The 19,804-nt window shown below is 42.0% G+C and overlaps 1 protein-coding gene across 2 annotated transcripts; it reads left to right on the forward strand.

Annotated features, from left to right (window-relative positions):
• The first annotated feature begins 2,250 nt into the window (after positions 1-2,250).
• Positions 2,251-16,346, forward strand: LOC136677733 (period circadian protein homolog 2-like). 2 transcript variants are annotated; one of them, XM_066655332.1, is made up of 23 exons: positions 2,251-2,386; positions 5,056-5,436; positions 5,802-5,894; positions 6,072-6,226; positions 6,557-6,678; positions 6,897-7,098; positions 7,281-7,332; positions 7,537-7,679; positions 7,802-7,880; positions 7,957-8,063; positions 8,332-8,485; positions 8,587-8,695; positions 8,844-8,999; positions 9,187-9,283; positions 9,440-9,554; positions 10,014-10,138; positions 10,506-10,673; positions 10,808-11,047; positions 11,299-12,422; positions 12,739-12,901; positions 12,997-13,168; positions 13,593-13,743; positions 14,090-16,346. In XM_066655332.1, the coding sequence occupies exons 2-23, from the start codon at positions 5,105-5,107 to the stop codon at positions 14,243-14,245; spliced, it is 4,215 nt and encodes a 1,404-aa protein (XP_066511429.1). In that variant the 5' UTR covers positions 2,251-2,386; positions 5,056-5,104; the 3' UTR covers positions 14,246-16,346. The 2 variants fall into 2 exon arrangements, with proteins under 2 accessions (XP_066511429.1, XP_066511430.1); XM_066655333.1 differs by having other exon boundaries at positions 9,443-9,554.
• The last annotated feature ends 3,458 nt before the right edge of the window (positions 16,347-19,804 follow it).

A 19,804-nucleotide genomic window follows, 5' to 3' on the forward strand; every position in this document is an offset into this window, starting at 1 on the left:
TTTTCTTCACGGCACTTCAGTGAATCACTCTTCTGAGTTTGACTGAGTCAACACAGCTGTTAAAGTGAAGTTTTTTTAGCCTCTATGTGTAGGCAGCTTTGAATGCCAACTATCTTTCTACTCCCACTGCAGATTATTTTAGCTGGATTCAGGGGGAGATATCCTAGTTTGGATCTTTTATTATGATGCCAGCATGTGCAGCAGCCACATTTAAACATCTCCAATCCTTCAACCTTTTTAAAATCGTTCCCACACATTATTAATTCATTCCTATGCATCAGTACCCATGATTTTATAAGTTGTTCCCACGACTTATATAAAATCATTCTGAAGTCCTATTAAATTGTCCCCTAATCTTAGCGATCCATTTCCAGGTATTATTAAATGTTTTATATATAACCATTTCCCCACTTATTAAATTGTGCCCATGATTTAAATTGTTTCCACATATTATTAAGTCGTTCCAATGCCTTATATTCAGTGGTACATATACATTAAGTTTTTCCCGTGCCTTAATTTATTTTGAAGGGATGTCACCAGAAGGGTTCCCTGTGTGTAAACCTGTGAATTATTTGACTCATATATATAAAGTTTTAAATGCTGGAGGCTTTTTAAAAAGCAGGATTGCTGATTTTGTAAAATTATGTAATGTGGTCCAAGTTTTATAACAGTAGTTCCTGCGTTAGACACGAGGGTGAAACGAGTCCTTACACAATCAGCTTGTCATGCGGTCTAACTTATTCTGTACGATACATATGTTTTATCTGAAATAGATCCGCACAGTGTACGTGGATTTAACCGTAGTTCAGGATGTTGCACACTTTTTCACTGCTCATAGTGATCTGTGTCTTAAGCTTTATATTATTACAATTGCTTTAAGTGCAGTTTTATTAAACTCTCTATGAATAAATATCAATATAGTCGTGCAAATGGTTGTAATTTATAACAAATACATTCCTAATGAATCTTTTTCTAATAAAAGAAAATACGTCACGATGTAACACTGTCATTTATGTAACAGCGCAATGTGTCGCTTGATGATCCTTTAACGTTTGGAGCTTTTGTCATGCAACGCTCATTTTCTTGCGTCCCATAATACAAAGTCTAAGAAATATCACTGTTACCAACGCATTATTTGTTTAAATTATTATTTTATTGCTCTACGCGCGCCAACATGGGACTCCACGTGCGGCGCGCTGCCAGTTTACATAAACAGACCGGCGCAGCGTCAGGCCAATCGGCAGCGATTGACGTCACTCCTAGTGTTTACCATGGAAACCCCGGCGAGACAGCCAATAAAATGAGAGAATCATAGAATGAGGGGGGCCTTGTCAGACGGGGAAGGGGCGGGGCCCAAAATTAGGTCTGTACTCGAGTGCCTGGACTGAGTAGTAGGTTGTGATTCACGTAGGCGAACCGATTCCATGAAGGGAATCTTTTTGTGGGATTTAATGCTCAAAGCTTCACCCAGCTTTCACAGTTTATTCTAATTTAGGCAGCAACAAGAACCAGCTACGTTATATCATATATCATTATTAATGTTAGTATGTTATTGTTATTAAGTTAAATAGTTATATAGCATAAACTGTGTATGCGTAGTAGAAGAATTAATTACAGTTGTTTATCACTTAAAAACAGGTCAAGGTGCTTGGTTATATGACGTACACGTTTGGTTTATTTTCTCATTTTCCAAGTAAAACAAACTGAACACATTATATACAGAACATTTCTTCATATTTTATTGCTCAGTGATACTTTAATTGCTAAATTTGCAAACAAATTAAACTATAAAACGTGACCAGCTTATAACACAATGCATGTTTTATATATTATATATTTATTAGTAATCAAATGGAAAAAATGCTGTAAAATATGTAACCCTCTTTCAGTGAAAATCAAGTAATACAGCACATATATTTTCTATATTTCTCCTAAATAGGTAATTTTGAACCAATATGAACCAATATAATATTTTCAGTTGCTTAAATTGATGAACAGAATGTGATTGTATTAATATTGTAAAATACCACATCTGAGTGTGTTCAGTACGATGTGTACGTTATTTACGCTTAGAAAGAATATCAGCAAAAAAGTGCATATTCGGGTAGCCGTGCCCAAACTTTTGCACAGCGACTCACTTTCGATTCATTTGTGAATGGGCTTTGTGAATCGGACGAGACTTTTCGTAGACATGAGTCGGTTCAGCAAAGTTCACTCCTCAGACCGAGTCGGTGACGGTGTGGGTAGTAGGGCAGTGCGAGTAGATCTGGAGCCGGTGCTGTAGAGTGAGAAGCTGTTTTGGGGATTTTATTATATTTCGCTTTGAGGAGGACACTAATACCTTCATGAAGTAAAGGAAAACTGGATACACTACTATTCAGTCAAGGTTTGTGCATAATTCTCTCTCTTTTTCTTTCTTAACGCTTAAAAATAAGTTGCATAACCTAGAAGGGACTGCGCATGCGCGGTCGTCTTCGGTTGCGAGAAAAAGCGAGTTTTTCTCTATTATTTTGTCTTTGAGACGGTTTTAATGATATTGTGACGAAGGGTGTGTGAAGTAATGAGTGCATGACTGTTCTGGACCTAAAAAGTGAGTAAAAAGTGAGTGAGGACGTACCCAGAGTGAGAGTTTAAGCGAAATAGCTCTGCTTTTACATAACTGTGTCAGTGTACCGTGCAGTGCATTGCAGGTCAACGTGTTAGTTTTAACAGGACACAAGGAGGGGGTGTTTATTGATGGCTTAGTCTTTTTATTTTTGACTTTATAATAACAATAAATGATAATTTGCTATTTAAACGTGTCTGTTTATCCCCCAGCTTGAGTTTGGTCCTCAAAATCCTGTGAAGTTGTGTATGGTATATAGGCCAGTGTTGTATTATGACATGAATATGAATTTAAGATATTTACAATCAGGTATTTGAGATATGTAGTTATTAATATTGCTTTAAATATATATTAAATTGTTTTAATTTGGAAAGAATTACACCAGGGCTAATAAACCAACAACAAAGTTACCAGTTTCATAATCACTAGACTTTCCTTTAGAGCAATGAAAACACAATGGGAACCCAGTTTTAAAGTTTTACAAAATTGTATTTGTCTTGCTTAAATGCACCTGGGCAGTATACAGCAAAGCAGGATTTCTCAGTTAGCCATATAACTTAAGCTCAAGTTGAGGATTGTTTCTCAGATGTTTTTCTATTGGCCAGGCTTGTTTTCAGGTTTAAATTATCTGTCTAAACAGAAATCCCGCTTTGTGTTGTCCCCCTGGTTAAGGTGTTGATCACTTTAACCATTATACTATGTGGCTGAGTATTGTCACAAATCTTTTATGATTGTGTATACAGTCTCACAATCTCTAACAACAGCGAAGTATACAGAAAAAAAGAGCCTTATCCAAACCTAAATGCATTCAGAAGGTTTTATTTATGTTTATCTGCAAAAAAATCTGTCTTTACTAAAAACACTTGAAGTATTGTTTTAAAATTGTAGGAATTTTAATGGAGTTTCCCTTCACTACTTTAAATAGGCCACAGGGTGCTAGCCTTTCTGCTCGTGCGTTATTAGAGTAAAGGTCTATGAACAAGAGGTGTTTAAATCACATCCAGTGTCCTTCAAATTTTCCCCACGTTCATCTTTATTTGGCACCTCGGGTATCATGGTAAAGTGGATTGGAAATTACAGTAACTCTTGGACAGGATTTGGATTATGGGGCTGATTCAAACACCTGTTTTAGGCTAATGAAACGACAAGATCTGATTTCATGTTCAGTGTTTACCTTATGGAAAGGGCAATATTTATATTTCCAGAACAAAACCTTGTTAATTTCTACATTAGTTGAAAACCTATTGTTCATAAATTTACTAAGCTATTGTAATTCCTAGTCTAAATCCAACAGAATTGGTCCAGAATGTAGTTAAAATATGCTGCAAATAAAAAGTGTAATTATTGAAACTAATAACATAATATCAGTACTTTACCTCACTAACGTTTATGTGGCTGAATGCCATGAAATCCTCACAGAAATGTTCCACCCTCTAGTGTAAAGCCCTTACTGAAGTGTAGAACGTGTAAACAAACCTTTGGATGTAGGTTGTATGAATCTAAAAAAATAACTTAGGCTAAAATGAACAATGTTACTTGCTGCTTTTGGTTTTTGAGAATTGTTTTTAGTTTTTAAATCCTTTCCAAATTAATTCACATTTCCAGAGATTTATGTCGAGTTGTTCATCGTCTTTTAACAGGATTTAAATACCTGGGTTTTCATTATGGTATATGCCCTATTCCTTAAGCTCTGCAACAGTGGGTTTGGTTCGTACTATGTCCAGATTTACTTACTCTGAGCATGTTTATTAAACTGTAGTTTTGCGTTATGTGTAACTTCTGCTCTCGCTGTGGCCCTCTAGAGGAGCAAATATCTGTTCTGTGGGGTAGCAGTGAAATATGATGCATTATTACATGATCTGGGTGACTGTGATTTGTTGTGTAAGAGTGTTTGAGAGCTGCATGACTTTCTGTAGATTCAAATCACATTTTACAGATTAAATTCACGTCTTACAGGTAACAGGCACACACACACACACACACACGTCTGACATAACCCCTATACGCAGTGTCTGTGTGTATTATTCCGATTCTTCTGCCTAGTGATATAACGAATGTTGTTTCTTTTACAGCATCAGGGGTTATGTAAAATATGTTCCAGTTCCTTATGTAAATGGTTTAAATGACTTTACTTGTTACATGTTTATTACAATTGCATGAGAATATACACTGATCATCCACAAGATTAAAACCACTGGCAAGTAAAGTGAATACAATTGAGTATCTGTTTTTGGAAAGAGTTGGAGTGGCAAGTTGTATCCACCATTAATACTTGACCTCACCAATGGTTATATGAAGGCTAAATGTCATCAGATCCTCAGGGCAATGTTGCAACATCCAGTGTAACGCCTTTCTCCAAAGAATAGAGGCTGTAACTGCAGCAAACAGGAGCAAAATGTCTGCAACTGTTCAATTATCAATTATAGATTTTTATCTGTTCTCTTCTACAGATTCTGCCCCTTGTGCTATGTATAAGGTCAGGTAAACTCATCCCTGTCCATGCCAGGTGAGGTGAAGCCGAAGCCGTTCCTGTTCAGCGGCGGGTCAGAGGCAAAGGTGGAATCTCCCTGCGGCTCCATGTCTCACCTGCACAGAATGGGCGGGGCTTCAGAGGGCAGTGACAGCAGTCAGGAAAGGCCCTCTTCCCCAGGACCCCACCCACAACTGCATGAAGACATGGAGATGGGCGGGTCCGGCTCGAGTGGAAGCGGTACGGAGTCCCACGGCAACGAGTCGCATGGCAATTATTCTCAGTGCAATGAGTCTGTGGGGAGCTCCAGCGGTAACGGAAAAGACTCCGCGATTATGGAATCATCAGGGAGCAATAAAAGGTGAGATTGGGTACTTTTTTTTTTACCATTTTTTTCCAGGGATATCCATGCGTATTCAGTATTTCAGTGTGACAAAGCCAAGTCACGTTCTGTATGTGTTACAACAGCTTGGATGATTAATCTGTGAGTGCTGGTGATAGACTGGACAGCTTGTCGTCCAGATCTGTCTCCCAATGAAAACATGTGGCACATTATGAAGTGCAAACTACAAAGAGATTTATATTCATTCTGTGGTCCATTAAAATGAAACTGATACACAGTGCAGTGGACGGCTACTACATTTAAATCATGTAGGGAAATAAAAAAGAAAATGAACAGTGAAGCTACATACACAGTTTTTCTCATTTTCTCATTGCTTCTTTCAGCTCAAACTCCCAGAGTCCATCTCCTCCGAGTAGCTCAAATGCTTTTAGTCTGGTGAGCTCAGAACAGGACCATCCATCCACCAGTGGCTGCAGGTAACACACACACACACACACACTTATATAATACAATTGCAGTGCTGAAGATAGAAGATCTTTCTAGACTTTAAAGCGTTTAATTCGGTTTCACTCATAAAGCTCACTGTCAGAGAAAGGGAGAGTAGTAACAGCTAGGTTTTGACCTGTGTGTGTTTATGTGCTTGGCCTCTGCAGCAGTGCACAGTCGGCGAAAGCAAAGAATCAGAAGGAGCTTTTTAAGACACTGAAGGAGCTGAAGCTTCACCTTCCAGCAGATAAACGCAGCAAAGGGCGAGCGAGCACACTACACACACTCCGATATGCACTGCGCTGCGTCAAGAAAGTCAAAGGTGAGGACCACGAACCTAGGAGTGTGTGTTACTTTGGATGTGTTCACGAGTATTTATGTTGGTATAAATGTGTTTTTTTTTTTGTTTTTTTTAAAGAAAGCCTCCTACATTGCTCTTAGCTCCCAGATTTTGATCTATTAAGATATATTCAAAATATTATGCACAGTCTGAACAGATTAAACGTTGTGCTGTTTCTGACTGTTGAGAAGCTTTCCAAATGCTAAGGTTTATTTTCTTCCAGTTTGATTTAATTTGAACTTTTTTCCACATTTAACCTGGGCTGCTTTTGGAACAACGAACAGGTTCTAAAATGGATTTTGTTCCCTTTAGCTAACGAAGAGTACTATCAGATGCTGATGATAAATGACAGCCAGCCGTTGGGGCTTGATGTCTCCTCCTACACCCTTGAGGAACTCAACAGCATCACCTCAGAATACACTCTGAAAAACACTGTGAGTCCCTCTCTCTCTCACTCTCTCACACACATGCATTAGGCAAACATGCATATTTAGGTGCATGTTGAATTCATTGCAAATATTTTGAGTCCACAGTGACTCTTCACCCATTTCATTATCTGGAGTTCTCAGAAATATTCCTCAGAACGCTTCAAAGGTTTAGAAAAACATTTGATAATGATGTGCATTTTGTGTGTGTGTGTGTGTGTGTGTAGGATATCTTTGCAGTAGCTGTGTCTCTGATCACGGGAAAAATCGTTTATATCTCGGAGCAAGCAGCTGGGATTCTGCACTGCAAGAAGGACGAGTTTAAGGATAGGAAATTTGTGGAGTTTCTGACGCCGCAAGACGTCAGTGTTTTCTACAGCTTCACCACACCTTACAGGTTGCCTGCATGGAGCATGTGCACGGGGACAGGTCAGTAAACACACAAAAGCACTCAGTATAAAAGTCTGTATCATTCTAAGGTTGAGAAGTGTGCATCACGCAAAAATACTGAGATATCCCAAATATCAATGGGATTCTTTGAGAGTTCATTAAGTCTCTTACTGAATTATTGTCGTTACACACATCTCAGTAACAAAAACTTTCTCATGCAGAATCATCGTCTACAGAGTTCATGCAGGAAAAATCCTTCTTCTGCCGAATCAGGTGAGAATTCTATAATAAAGAAATGCCAAAAGGCAGTCAAAGCATTTGAAATGCTTTTTGGGTCTACTCTATAGTATTTATAGTTTTTATAGTTTTTTAAAGACCTTGCAACGATAAGTGTTCATAATGATTAGACTAATAGAACACATAATAATAGTGGGAAATATATAGGACCCTTGTGTAACTGTGTGTGTGTGTGTGTAGTGGCGGAAAGGAGAAAGAAGGAGGTCTGCAGTATTATCCATTCAGGATGACACCATATCTAATGAAGGTTCAGGATGCAGAGCTGTCAGAGGAGCATTTCTGCTGCTTAATACTGGCAGAGAGAGTCCACTCTGGATATGAAGGTACATTACAAACACAACATATCACATAATTGCGGTGGTTCTGTATTTTAATATAAAAATGACTGAATGTCAACTTGTGGTTCTGCTTTTTTAATAAACACTTGTCTGTTTGTATTTTTCAGCACCTCGTATTCCACCAGATAAGAGGATATTCACCACCACACACACTCCCAACTGTGTATTTCAGGACGTTGATGAAAGGTATGTCTTTACCTTTATAACTCTCTAGCCCATGCTTGGCACTGAGCTGTTTCTAATGCTCTACTTTCTTTTGTAGGGCGGTGCCTCTGTTGGGATACCTGCCACAGGATCTGATTGGGACCCCTATCCTTCTTCATCTTCACCCCAATGACAGACCGCTGATGCTGGCAGTACACCGCAAGAGTACGAATTTACACACACACACATGTACATATGCATATACAATAAGCAGCAGCTCATTTCGCCATACGAAGTATATCTAATAACTCTAGCTTTTCTTGACACAAGCTACACCTCCATGTTAAGAGACAAAACATGAAAGAGTCTGTAACAAGACATACACCCAATACACACATAGCAGGCATACACACTAACACTGCCTAACTGCCTACCATTCAAAACACAAAAACCCACACTCATTTTTCTAATGCTATTTGCTGTTCCTCTGCAGTCCTGCAGTACATGGGGCAGCCGTTTGATCATTCGTCCATCCGCTTCTGCACTCGAAACGGAGAATACGTCACCATAGATACCAGCTGGTCCAGCTTTGTTAACCCCTGGAGCCGCAAGGTGTCCTTTATCATCGGGCGACACAAAGTCCGCATGTGAGTATGCAACACATGCAAACATACATACACATGCGTACAGTCTCGTATGTATTTGTGCCTTTGTGCCTTACATGCGCATGTTCTCGTATGTGCTACAGGGGTCCTGTGAATGAAGATGTGTTTTCAGCTCCTGCTTACACCGAAGGGAAAATCATGGACTCAGACATACAAGAAATCACAGAGCAGATTCATAAGCTGCTGCTACAGGTACATACACATATACATGGAGCAGTATATAAATATTTATATACCCTTTGCAAAAAATCCTGGATGCTCTGGACCAACTCCACAGACCGTTGGCTAGAGGGTTTAAAAGCCCCCCCCCCTTTGTGTGTGTGTGTGTGTGTGTCTGTAGCCGGTGCACAGCATGGGCTCCAGTGGTTATGGCAGCAATGGTTCTCATGATCAACTGTTGAGCATTGCCTCATCCAGCGACAGCAACAGCAATGGAAATGGCAACGCTGCAGCAGGCAACAGCAACATGGGCCAAGAGGAGAGCAGGACCAAACCAGTAAGCTTTACACAAACACCCAAACATCACATCACTCATTGGTACTCAGTATTAGCCAATGTGTAGTCAAATGGAAGTAAATACAGACACTAGAGGGCGCAATTGTGCAACCTTTTATGCATTTACTCTTACAGGTGAGTAGAGAAAATAGAATGAATGCCAGTGTTTGATTTTTTTGTTTGTACAGAGAACATTTCAGGAGATTTGTAAAGGTGTACAGCTGCTGAAGACTCAGGATCAACAGGGTGTGACTGTCAAACCAGATCAGAAAAAGAGCTCTGAATGTAAGTGAAAGCGCGTGGATGGGTGCGTGTGTGTATTTGTGTGCGTTTATATGTGCAATTAGACTTTCAAATCCGTGTATCAGTAGCAACATGCTCATATTAGGAAATCCAAGTATAAGCTGTGTTTTTAATGGGAAATTTGAATGATGTCTGCAGCAGGGTTAAAGTCTTCAGCCACGAAGCAGAAAGATGGTGCTGGGGCAGTGGAGGAGCTGAGGGACCAGGGCATGTACTCATACCAGCAGATCAGCTGTTTGGATAGTGTGATAAGGTGTGTTTAATGATATTATTCTGATAGTTAAACCGTGTAAACTGAGAACTGACAATGAAATTAGTCACTTAAGCGCATTAAAAATCTAAAATCATAGACCTGCCTGTATCACTGATCATTGGAATTTAATCTCTGTAAAATCAGAATCTGCCACAGAATGTTCTTATTAGTTGTGGAAATTAATTTTAAGTAAAAGAGAAAATATTATGCTTTAATTTACAAAGCTGAAAACACTCATACATTCTGTGTAGAATATAACACTGATATTATGAATCATTTTAAACCTTTGTTTAATTATTAATTATTATTAATTGGACACTTAAATAGCAGTTTTAATATATGACCTCAATTGTGGCACTGGATATGCATCAGTGGCTGTTTATAAAATTACTGGTAGCTCCATATGACGATAAACATTCACGAAAGAATGTTACGAGGCACTATGTAATCTGTTTTCAGATATCTGGAGAGTTGTAATATCCCAATCACTGTGAAGAGGAAGTACCAGTTCTCCTCTAACACTACATCCTCAAACTCTGACGAGGAGAAGATAGTAGCAGATGGAGCTCTGCAGAGTCTTCAAGGTGGCAAGATTTACCAAAACTGCACATTTTTAAAAGACAATCTGAGAAACTTATAAAACGTGCTAACGTCTTTGTTGGGGCTGGATTAAAGGCATATTGCCTGTTTTGACCGATTTAGGCAAATTTAGGTAGAAAATAAATGAGTAAGTAGAATTACAGAGCTGAATGTTTCCTCTATGGATAGACACTGATTTTTTTTTTACAGACAAGTTACTGGAGCTCAAAATACTTGGAGGAGAACGCTAACTGCTTTACTAATTCATTAGTGTATCCCTAGAAACTGCACATTTCTGTAAAGATAAATTATTGGTTGTTCTACTAAATTCCATTATAGTGAAAGTTTTTACTCTTTCACATTTTTTCACAGATCCCAGGTCCATTAAGAAGCCTCCAGCTGGACCTGCTGCTGTGGTCAGTGGGGCTTTAACTTCTTTGCCTCTGCCTACAAAGCCAGAAAGTGTGATGTCCATCACGTCTCAGTGTTCATACAGCAGCACCATCGTCCACGTGGGAGACAAGAAACAGCCAGAGTCAGGTATACTCACCAACGTCCAATTTATAAATGGGCCTAAAACAACCTAGCAACAAAAAAGCAATATATTATTATTGGAACTTAACATCTAATGCATCGTCTCATGTGTATGGTTTATACTTTGTTTACGTTTGCAGAGATTATTGAGGATGTAGCCGAAAGTCCTGCCCCTTTGGCCCCCGTCAGCATGGTGTCTCCACCCACAGTGGAGCCTGGAGCTTACAGGAAGCTGGGGCTGACCAAGCAGGTCCTGGCCGCTCACACTCAGAAAGAGGAGCAGGCGTTCCTGAGCCGCTGCAGAGAGCTGCGTCTGTCCTGGACTCTGCAGAAAGACGGTCCGGCCAGTGCTCCCAGAATCCGTGGGCAAACCAATGAAGGTAAAGTGCGCATATGCACACTGTAATATTTTTTTAAAATTTTGCTTTATCCCAGAAGCGCCTCGTGAATCTTAGTGTCCAGTTAATAGTCTCACTCCAAAACCCAGCCGAATTCATGCTCTTCTTGTGAAGATACAGTTCTGTTTCTAAAGCTTTGGATAAGAACAATTTGCTCGCAAACCATCTCACGGCGTCAGTGTAGAGGCGTGACAAAAACAACCTGGAAAATAATTGTCTCTGTTTCTCTCCAGGACCTTCAGTTCCTTCAGGAGCCCGTGTGTCCAAACCCAGCGCATCTGGAGCAGAACCGACCACGAAGAGGAGTGGGAGGACCAGGAAACCAAAGAAGCCTCGTATAAAGAAACCTGATTCGTCTGATAGTGCTGTTTCCCAGCGGATGCTCCGCCCACCTCTGCAGAGCCTCAATCAAACCTCCTGGTCTCCGTCTGAGGCGTCCCAATCCGCCTTTCCTGTCCCTTACCCCACTTTAGTCCCTGGATATCCTTTTTACTCGGCTGCTCCTCCTTCTGCTACTACAGTGCCCCCTGGTGGAGAGCGGAACCAAAGCGGAAGTTTCACAGGGGCTCCAGGGGCTCAGGCTACGCCCACTGCCACCCCGTACCCAGCCCCATTGGTTACACCAATGGTGGCCTTTGTTTTGCCCAATTACGTCCTTCCTCAACTTGGCACCGCGCCACGCCCACCTTTCTATGCAGATCCCCAGCAAGCCCTCAATACCCAGCAGCCCTTTCAACCCCAACAAGCAGTAAACCTCCAGCAACCTCTCCAAACACAACCAAACTACAATACCCAGCAGCCTTTCCAACCTCCTCAACCTCAACAAGCCTACAACACCCAGCAACCCTTCCAGCCTCAGCAAGCTTATGCCACTCAGCAAATCTTTCAACCCCAGACAGCTTACAATACCCAGCAACCATTTCCAACTCAACAGACTTACACAGTCCAGCCACCTTTCCCACCTCAACCAGCGTACAGTTCTCAGCAACCTTTCCAGCCCCAGCAAGCCTACACTACCCAGCAGCCCTTCCAACCTCAACCCCAAGCTCCCTTCACCCCTCCGCAACAGTTTAAAATGCAAACCCAATTCCCACAGTACAGAATGAGCTCCGACACAAAACCGTCCACTAATGAAGCCCAAGAAGGCCTGTCCCCACCGCCTTCCCTTCATTCTCCGCCACTTTTTGGCTCCCACTGCAGCTCCCCTCTGCAACTGGACCTCCTTCAGCTGGAGGATAAGCCAGACTCTCACAGTACAGCAACTATTTCAGGATCCCAGGGTGTCAACAGCTTGGTGCAGGACAAGAGCAATGCAGTCAACAGCAGTGCTGCCGTTACATCGGGGGAGGTACAGCAGGTCAGAGACTGCAGTTGTGTACATTTTTGTTTTAGTTTTTTAGAAAGCTACAGTAGAGCGTTTTTGTTTGAGTGAGTGGAAAATAGTCCTATCCATGCTAAAACAGCCAATGAAATTTCGCATTCGGTGTTATTTCTTGGTACAAATGCAAGCTTTCTGATTGGGTAGGCCTTCAGGAGCTAGACAGTAGGCTTCATTAATTTCAGTCTAACTGACAGTAGATGACAAAAACATTGTACCACTACAGTTTCTTGTTAAGTTGAGGGTATAGTTTGATGTTAGTATTTTGTCTCACGTGAATCTCATGTTCTTCCAGCCACATACCCCAGGAGACGGAGGCCCAAGTGACATTCACTCCTCCTCCAGTGATCTGATGGAACTGCTGATGCAGGAAGACTCTCACTCTGGAACAGGCTCAGCTACCTCAGCCTCTACAGGCTCTGCTTCCAACTGCTGTAACACCTACAACAGCGGCACGGGTAAGTTCAAACCCCTAGGGACATTAAAATCAATAAACCATTACACAGAACTGTACACAGGATTCTACATTAGCTATTTCTCTTTCAACCTACAGGAAGCAGCAACACCAGCAAATACTTTGGGAGCGTGGACTCCTCTGAAAATTACTGCAAAGCGAAGAGGAAGGAAGACGGGCAAAACTTTAAAAATGTTCTTCAGGATCCACTCTGGCTGCTGATGGCAAACGCTGATGAAAAAGTGATGTTGACTTATCAGGTCCCAGAAAGGTGCGTGAAATCACTGCCAGGTGACTGGATGTAAAAAGTCTGAAGGGCTGCTTTCACATATGAACTCTGCACGTTTTCCAGAGTTGAGCTTTCAGGCATGTCGCGTACAGCCGGAGATGTCCATGTCAGATGCGTTTTTACTATAGGAAATGTTCAGCATGCTTTAGGCATGGTGTGGCACCTCTGTTGTGGGTGCAGGATGCACAGCATGAATTCACTCTGAATTCTCCGGAAAATGACCCATTCTCTATGTACTGGGGGGCTGGTATGATAAAATCTGGGTAATGTCGATTACAAATGATTCAGACATTTGTGTTCGCACATACTGCCCCTGTTCTGGGTTACCGTGCATGTCTGAAAGAAGCTATTGAAATATGTGTGAGGAGAGGTGTTTGATGAGGTGTTTGTTTTTGTGTTTGTTCAGGGACATGGAGAAGGTGTTGCGTGATGATCGAGAACGTTTGAGGCGGATGCAGAAGAGTCAGCCTCGGTTTACCTCAGATCAGAGACGAGAGCTCATAGACCAGCACCCCTGGATGAGGAGAGGGGGGCTCCCCAAGGCCATAGACGTCAAGGTGTGTGTTTGTGTAAAACCACGTGTCATGTGGTTGTCACAGGGAAATCTTATATCTCTGAAAGCCCTTTTGTGGCACCAAAGGATTATTCCAAGAAAGTGTTGTGATCTATTTCTGATTGTTAAAATAAGTCCTTATAGATGTTGCTGTAGGTTCATGTGAGTTGAAAAGTTTTATAGAGGTTCTGTAACCTTATGAATGATGGCTTACAGTAAGGTGTTACTGACATCTCCATATGTTTATGTTGATGCAGTTTTATGAGTTCAGTATTTTTTAACACGTGCCAAAGTATGTAACGCCACCGTCAAAGTTTATGGCAAAACATTTTGTGTTTTTCTGTGTGTAGGAGTGTTTGTACTGCGAGGACGACGCCTGCGCTCCCTTAGAGGAGGAACTCCCTGACATGGAGCTCGGCATTCTGGGAGCAGAGACCCCACAGGAAGAAGGTGTGGCTCAGATACAGGAAGAGGCGGGACAACACAGCCCAGAATATGTCTCCTAGTAACTCTGAAAACAAGGATGTTTATCAAACAGCCAATTTGTCCAGATAATTCCTCACACGTGCACTCTTTTACACAAAGACACACATACCGACAGGTGTAGTGTAACTACACATCCCAGTTCTGAGCTGAGAACACACTCAGTTTTTATTAAGCCGCCTTACTTTTATTCTGGCAAAATCTGTGTGTGTCTGTTGTGTTTGTGTTTGGAACGTGTGTGTGTGTGTGTAAAATGAATGTAGCTGACATCAGTGTAGTTTCATATGGTTAAACTACATGACAAAAGCCTGGACTTTGACTAGCCGTTATAATAAATGGTTATTATTGTTAATTTAAGTAATTAAACTTTATATTAATAACTTTATCAGCTATCAACTTCATTCCTAACTTGAAACCAAAAAGAGACCGTATATATTTATATTTTAACAAAATCGTTCCGTTCTCGAAGGATGATAGTAATCAAAGACTATATTAAATTTATTTATAATTTATAAAGTGGGTTCAAGTCCCACTCCGTGTGACTGTCTGTGAGGAGTGTGGTGTGTTCTCCCTGTGTCTGTGTGGGTTTCCTCCGGGTGACTGTCTGTGAGGAGTGTGGTGTGTTCTCCCTGTGTCTGTGTGGGTTTCCTCCAGGTGACTGTCTGTGAGGAGTGTGGTGTGTTCTCCCTGTGTCTGCGTGGGTTTCCTCCGGGTGACGGTCTGTGAGGAGTGTGGTGTGTTCTCTCTGTGTCTGCGTGGGTTTCCTCCGGGTGACTGTCTGTGAGGAGTGTGGTGTGTTCTCCCTGTGTCTGTGTGGGTTTCCTCCGGGTGACTGTCTGTGAGGAGTGTGGTGTGTTCTCCCTGTGTCTGTGTGGGTTTCCTCCGGGTGACTGTCTGTGAGGAGTGTGGTGTGTTCTCCCTGTGTCTGCGTGGGTTTCCTCCGGGTGCTCCAGTTTCCTCCCACGCTCCAAAAACACACGTTGGTAGGTGGATTGGCGACTCGAAAGTGTCCGTAGGTGTGAGTGTGTGTTGCCCTGTGAAGGACTGGTGCCCCCTCCAGGGTGTATTCCCGCCTTGTGCCCAATGAATCCAGGTAGGCTCTGGACCCACAGCGACCTTGAACTTGATAAGCGCTTACAGATAATGAATGAATAATTTATAAAAGAATCCTTATGCCCCCCCCCCCAACACACACACACACACACACACACACACACACACATACATATATACACTGCCTAAATAGCGATGGATATGGGATATTTGGACACCAAGAAAGCAACTGAAGCAAACTTTCTGTTGACCACGCTGCAGCAAATGGATATTTAAGTGCAATCATCTATAAGAAAATATAAAAAACTATTTTGCAGGAAACTTTGGCTAGGTACCAGGCTCAAAACACTGGGCAAAGTAAGGACCAGAGGACACGCTCAGTGACCAGAAGTGGGCTCTTGTTCAATGGTGCATTTACACTGCAAACAAATTGACCGTTTTTTGTGGTCATGGACAGCAGGAAACTTAAAACCTGGATCTGGACCTGAGGCTCAGAAGAAAAAGGACCAAATCTACATTATTTTTTTTTCTGTTTCTGAAGTCATACATGATGTTTCAGTGTTTCATTTAGGTTTTTTTTTAATTATTATTATTCTTTTTATAATTAAATCCTGTCTGTTAGAGTGGGCTGAGCAGCAGAGATTATTTTAACCAGATTAAATGGTGTTTTTGAAAATGCCTACTACTTTTAACTGGGGTTTGCAGTGTTGTGATTGGGAATTATAAAACTCAGGATCAATGCTATTAAAAGTGGAAAACGGGGGGTGGGAGAAACGCAGTCAGTTGTAGCTTTATCTTTATGTTTGCCTGAAATGCAATCACAAGGTGGCAACAGCACCTTCTAAATGCCCAGCGACCGGACTCGGTCACAATGTCTTTATCTTTAGGCTAATGTTGTTTGTTTTCTCTGCTGTTTGGCTTTATTTCTCTAAATGCCATGTGTCATTTGATGATGTTTTCATGAGTATATGAATTATTTAAATGTTTCTTCTCTCCTCCCTATTTGTCCTTTTTTTTTTTTGATAGAAAACCTCTCTCTTTCTGATTTGTCATGATTTTCATGTTGAAATAAAATATGACGCACTACTCTTTGAAAGATGGCTGTTGATAAATTCTGCTTAGCGTTGCTTTAAACTAAAATTTAAATGTCTACACAAATACAGGGCACTGTAGCTAAGAGGTATGTACAATTTTTATCTTCCTGAGAACATCAGCTGGACATGGCCATATATCACCCATAGAGGGCAGTGCAACCTCATTTTACCTGAATATAGTTATAGTGTGTCCAAATACTGTATGTCAGGACCGCTCTTCTTATAGGTCAGTTCAAGTACTTTAACGTGATGCCGCTGCTGAAATGGGCGCCACACCTAAAAACAGCATCAATTTAAATGGAATGGCCTGGAGGAGCTGTATGTGAGACTAAGGTCACTAGGCTCAATGTCAAGCATCAGCCAGTAGCTTATAAAATTCGTGGAACTATGTTCTCTAGAGGTACTGAGACTTTTTTAGTATCCTTGCAGGACTACCACCAGAGTGCACAACAAAATCACGCAACACCAGTAGCTGGCCTCACTAAGAGTAGGTCTAAGAGTGTTAATGTTAAGGAAAATGAGAATTCTCTCAGCAATTAGAACATTATGTATGATTATTAATTCATATATTTCCCTTTGTATGCCACAGAAGAGCTTGTTAAGCCGTTTCTATTGTCATGTCTCTGGTCCCAGGAGGTTATTTTCCCCCTCTGTTATCCCTGCATTTGTTTAACCGCTTTTTTTCTGTTGGAGTGGTGTGACCTTAACTGCTCTCTGACTGCAGCCGACCATCTGTGTTTTGAGGGAAGTGATGATGATATTGAGAAATCAATGCTACATTCATTAGGTCCCTGAAGAAAGGTCTTGTATTTTTGTGGCATGGAATAATCTGCGGTGTGGCACTACAATAAAGCATTGTTTAGTTGGAGGCACAGTGGCGCAGCAGGTAGTGTCGCAGTCACACAGCTCCAGGGACCTGGAGGTTGTGGGTTAGAGTTCCGCTCCGGGTGACTGTCTGTGAGGAGTGTGGTGTGTTCTCTCTGTGTCTGCGTTGGTTTCCTCCGGGTGACTGTCTGTGAGGAGTGTGGTGTGTTCTCTCTGTGTCTGCGTTGGTTTCCTCCGGGTGACTGTCTGTGAGGAGTGTGGTGTGTTCTCCCTGTGTCTGCGTTGGTTTCCTCCGGGTGACTGTCTGTGAGGAGTGTGGTGTGTTCTCCCTGTGTCTGTGTGGGTTTCCTCCGGGTGACTGTCTGTGAGGAGTGTGGTGTGTTCTCCCTGTGTCTGTGTGGGTTTCCTCCGGGTGACTGTCTGTGAGGAGTGTGGTGTGTTCTCCCTGTGTCTGCGTGGGTTTCCTCCGGGTGACTGTCTGTGAGGAGTGTGGTGTGTTCTCCCTGTGTCTGCGTTGGTTTCCTCCGGGTGACTGTCTGTGAGGAGTGTGGTGTGTTCTCCCTGTGTCTGTGTGGGTTTCCTCCGGGTGACTGTCTGTGAGGAGTGTGGTGTGTTCTCCCTGTGTCTGCGTTGGTTTCCTCCGGGTGACTGTCTGTGAGGAGTGTGGTGTGTTCTCCCTGTGTCTGTGTGGGTTTCCTCCGGGTGACTGTCTGTGAGGAGTGTGGTGTGTTCTCCCTGTGTCTGTGTGGGTTTCCTCCGGGTGACTGTCTGTGAGGAGTGTGGTGTGTTCTCCCTGTGTCTGCGTTGGTTTCCTCCGGGTGACTGTCTGTGAGGAGTGTGGTGTGTTCTCCCTGTGTCTGTGTGGGTTTCCTCCGGGTGACTGTCTGTGAGGAGTGTGGTGTGTTCTCCCTGTGTCTGTGTGGGTTTCCTCCGGGTGACTGTCTGTGAGGAGTGTGGTGTGTTCTCCCTGTGTCTGTGTGGGTTTCCTCCGGGTGACTGTCTGTGAGGAGTGTGGTGTGTTCTCCCTGTGTCTGCGTTGGTTTCCTCCGGGTGACTGTCTGTGAGGAGTGTGGTGTGTTCTCCCTGTGTCTGTGTGGGTTTCCTCCGGGTGACTGACTGTGAGGAGTGTGGTGTGTTCTCCCTGTGTCTGTGTGGGTTTCCTCTGGGTGCTCCGGTTTCCTCCCACTGTCCAAAAACACACACTGGTAGGTGGATTGGCGACTCAAAAAAAAGTGTCCGTGTGTGTGTGTGAGTGAATGTGAATGTGTATAATGTGTCCAGGGTGTATTCCCACCTTGCGCCCAATGATTCCTTGTCACTTGTTCCAGCTGCTGAAGTAACAGCCTACTCTTCTGAGATGGCTTAGCACTTCATGTTGAAACACTTGATGGCAGCTGCATAAACATTAGTGAGTTGTGGTGCTGATGTTGAACGCTTAGTTCTGCACTCCCTCTCATCCTAAGGTACAGCGTGGAAATATATCACATGAGAGAACATAATTCCACATCTCCAGAGTCCAAGGTCCAATGTTGGGGTGGATTTATGCCAGTTTAACTGTAAGAGGTGTCTACACACTTCTGGACATATTGTGTATATGACCTGTACCGAAGTGTTTAGTGAAGAGCACTTGTTGGTGCTCAGTGAAAGCCACTTGTAGACCAGATGCTATTAGAAACAAGTTATGAATTTGGAATGAGCTTTGGGAATATCTCTTGCCTGCAGCAGATGGCCCAGTTTAAGTTCTTTAAGTTAAATTCTGACCTTTATATACAAACCGAAATCATACAGCTTTAGACTGATGAAAGATGTCAGAGGTCAAGCAACCCTCTCGGCTCAAACGTCACTCGTTCAGAGACTAACATGGAACATATGGCCTGTTGGCGCATATTTTATGACTTAACACGTGGAAAAGCCGCTTTAGAAGTTGCCCAGATAATCGTGCACAAGTTTATTTAAACATTTCCAAGCCACAAACACTGAATACACTTAACAATACAGTTAACCTTTAATACAATAAATAGTTTTAACCACAGCACAAGGACTAATTATACACCATTACATTTTCTATCCGTGTTAGTTTTTATCTATATAAAATGCAGCATTTAAAAAAATCTATATAAAATGTTCCCTCTGCTAATAAAATATAAATGCCTCAAGTTGGGGAGTAAAAAACTATGCTATGAAAAGCTGCCACAAGAATTTAAAAGACCCAGAATATGACTAAACGTATATAATATATTTAAATCTAAATAGCTATCAAATGAGCTCTAATTAAGGCTGGTGTATGAAAAGCTGGTTGTACTTGAAAATGTCTCCAATACAGGCACAAAAAGTCCTGAATGTAACCAGTTACAAAAATATATTTAAAAAACGACTTTTTCATATGTTGTGTCAAACTCTTTTGCTCATGTTTAGCAGACTGAATTTCTTTCACTAGGGGGCGCCATTGTCGCTTCTTATGAATGATGCTTTGTAGAAATGACCCTGTGTGTCCTTGCACTGCAGAAACTGCACTATGTAGCATTTGGAGGAGGGCAGGGAATTACACCCCACTGTCCCCATTAATTTCAGCACATTGCTGTAAAAAATGACTTTCCTAGAGAGAGCCCC

Source organism: Hoplias malabaricus, chromosome Y (assembly GCF_029633855.1).
Source record: "Hoplias malabaricus isolate fHopMal1 chromosome Y, fHopMal1.hap1, whole genome shotgun sequence".
NCBI lineage: Eukaryota > Metazoa > Chordata > Actinopteri > Characiformes > Erythrinidae > Hoplias > Hoplias malabaricus.

Excerpts from the sequence above, each read along its gene's own strand:
- LOC136677733 (XM_066655332.1), top strand. The coding sequence starts at position 5,105 with ATGCCAGGTGAGGTGAAGCCGAAGCCGTTCCTGTTCAGCGGCGGGTCA. Across the intron at positions 5,437-5,801 it reads TCATCAGGGAGCAATAAAAG|CTCAAACTCCCAGAGTCCAT; the intron begins GTGAGATTGGGT and ends TGCTTCTTTCAG. Across the intron at positions 7,881-7,956 it reads TTTCAGGACGTTGATGAAAG|GGCGGTGCCTCTGTTGGGAT; the intron begins GTATGTCTTTAC and ends TTTCTTTTGTAG.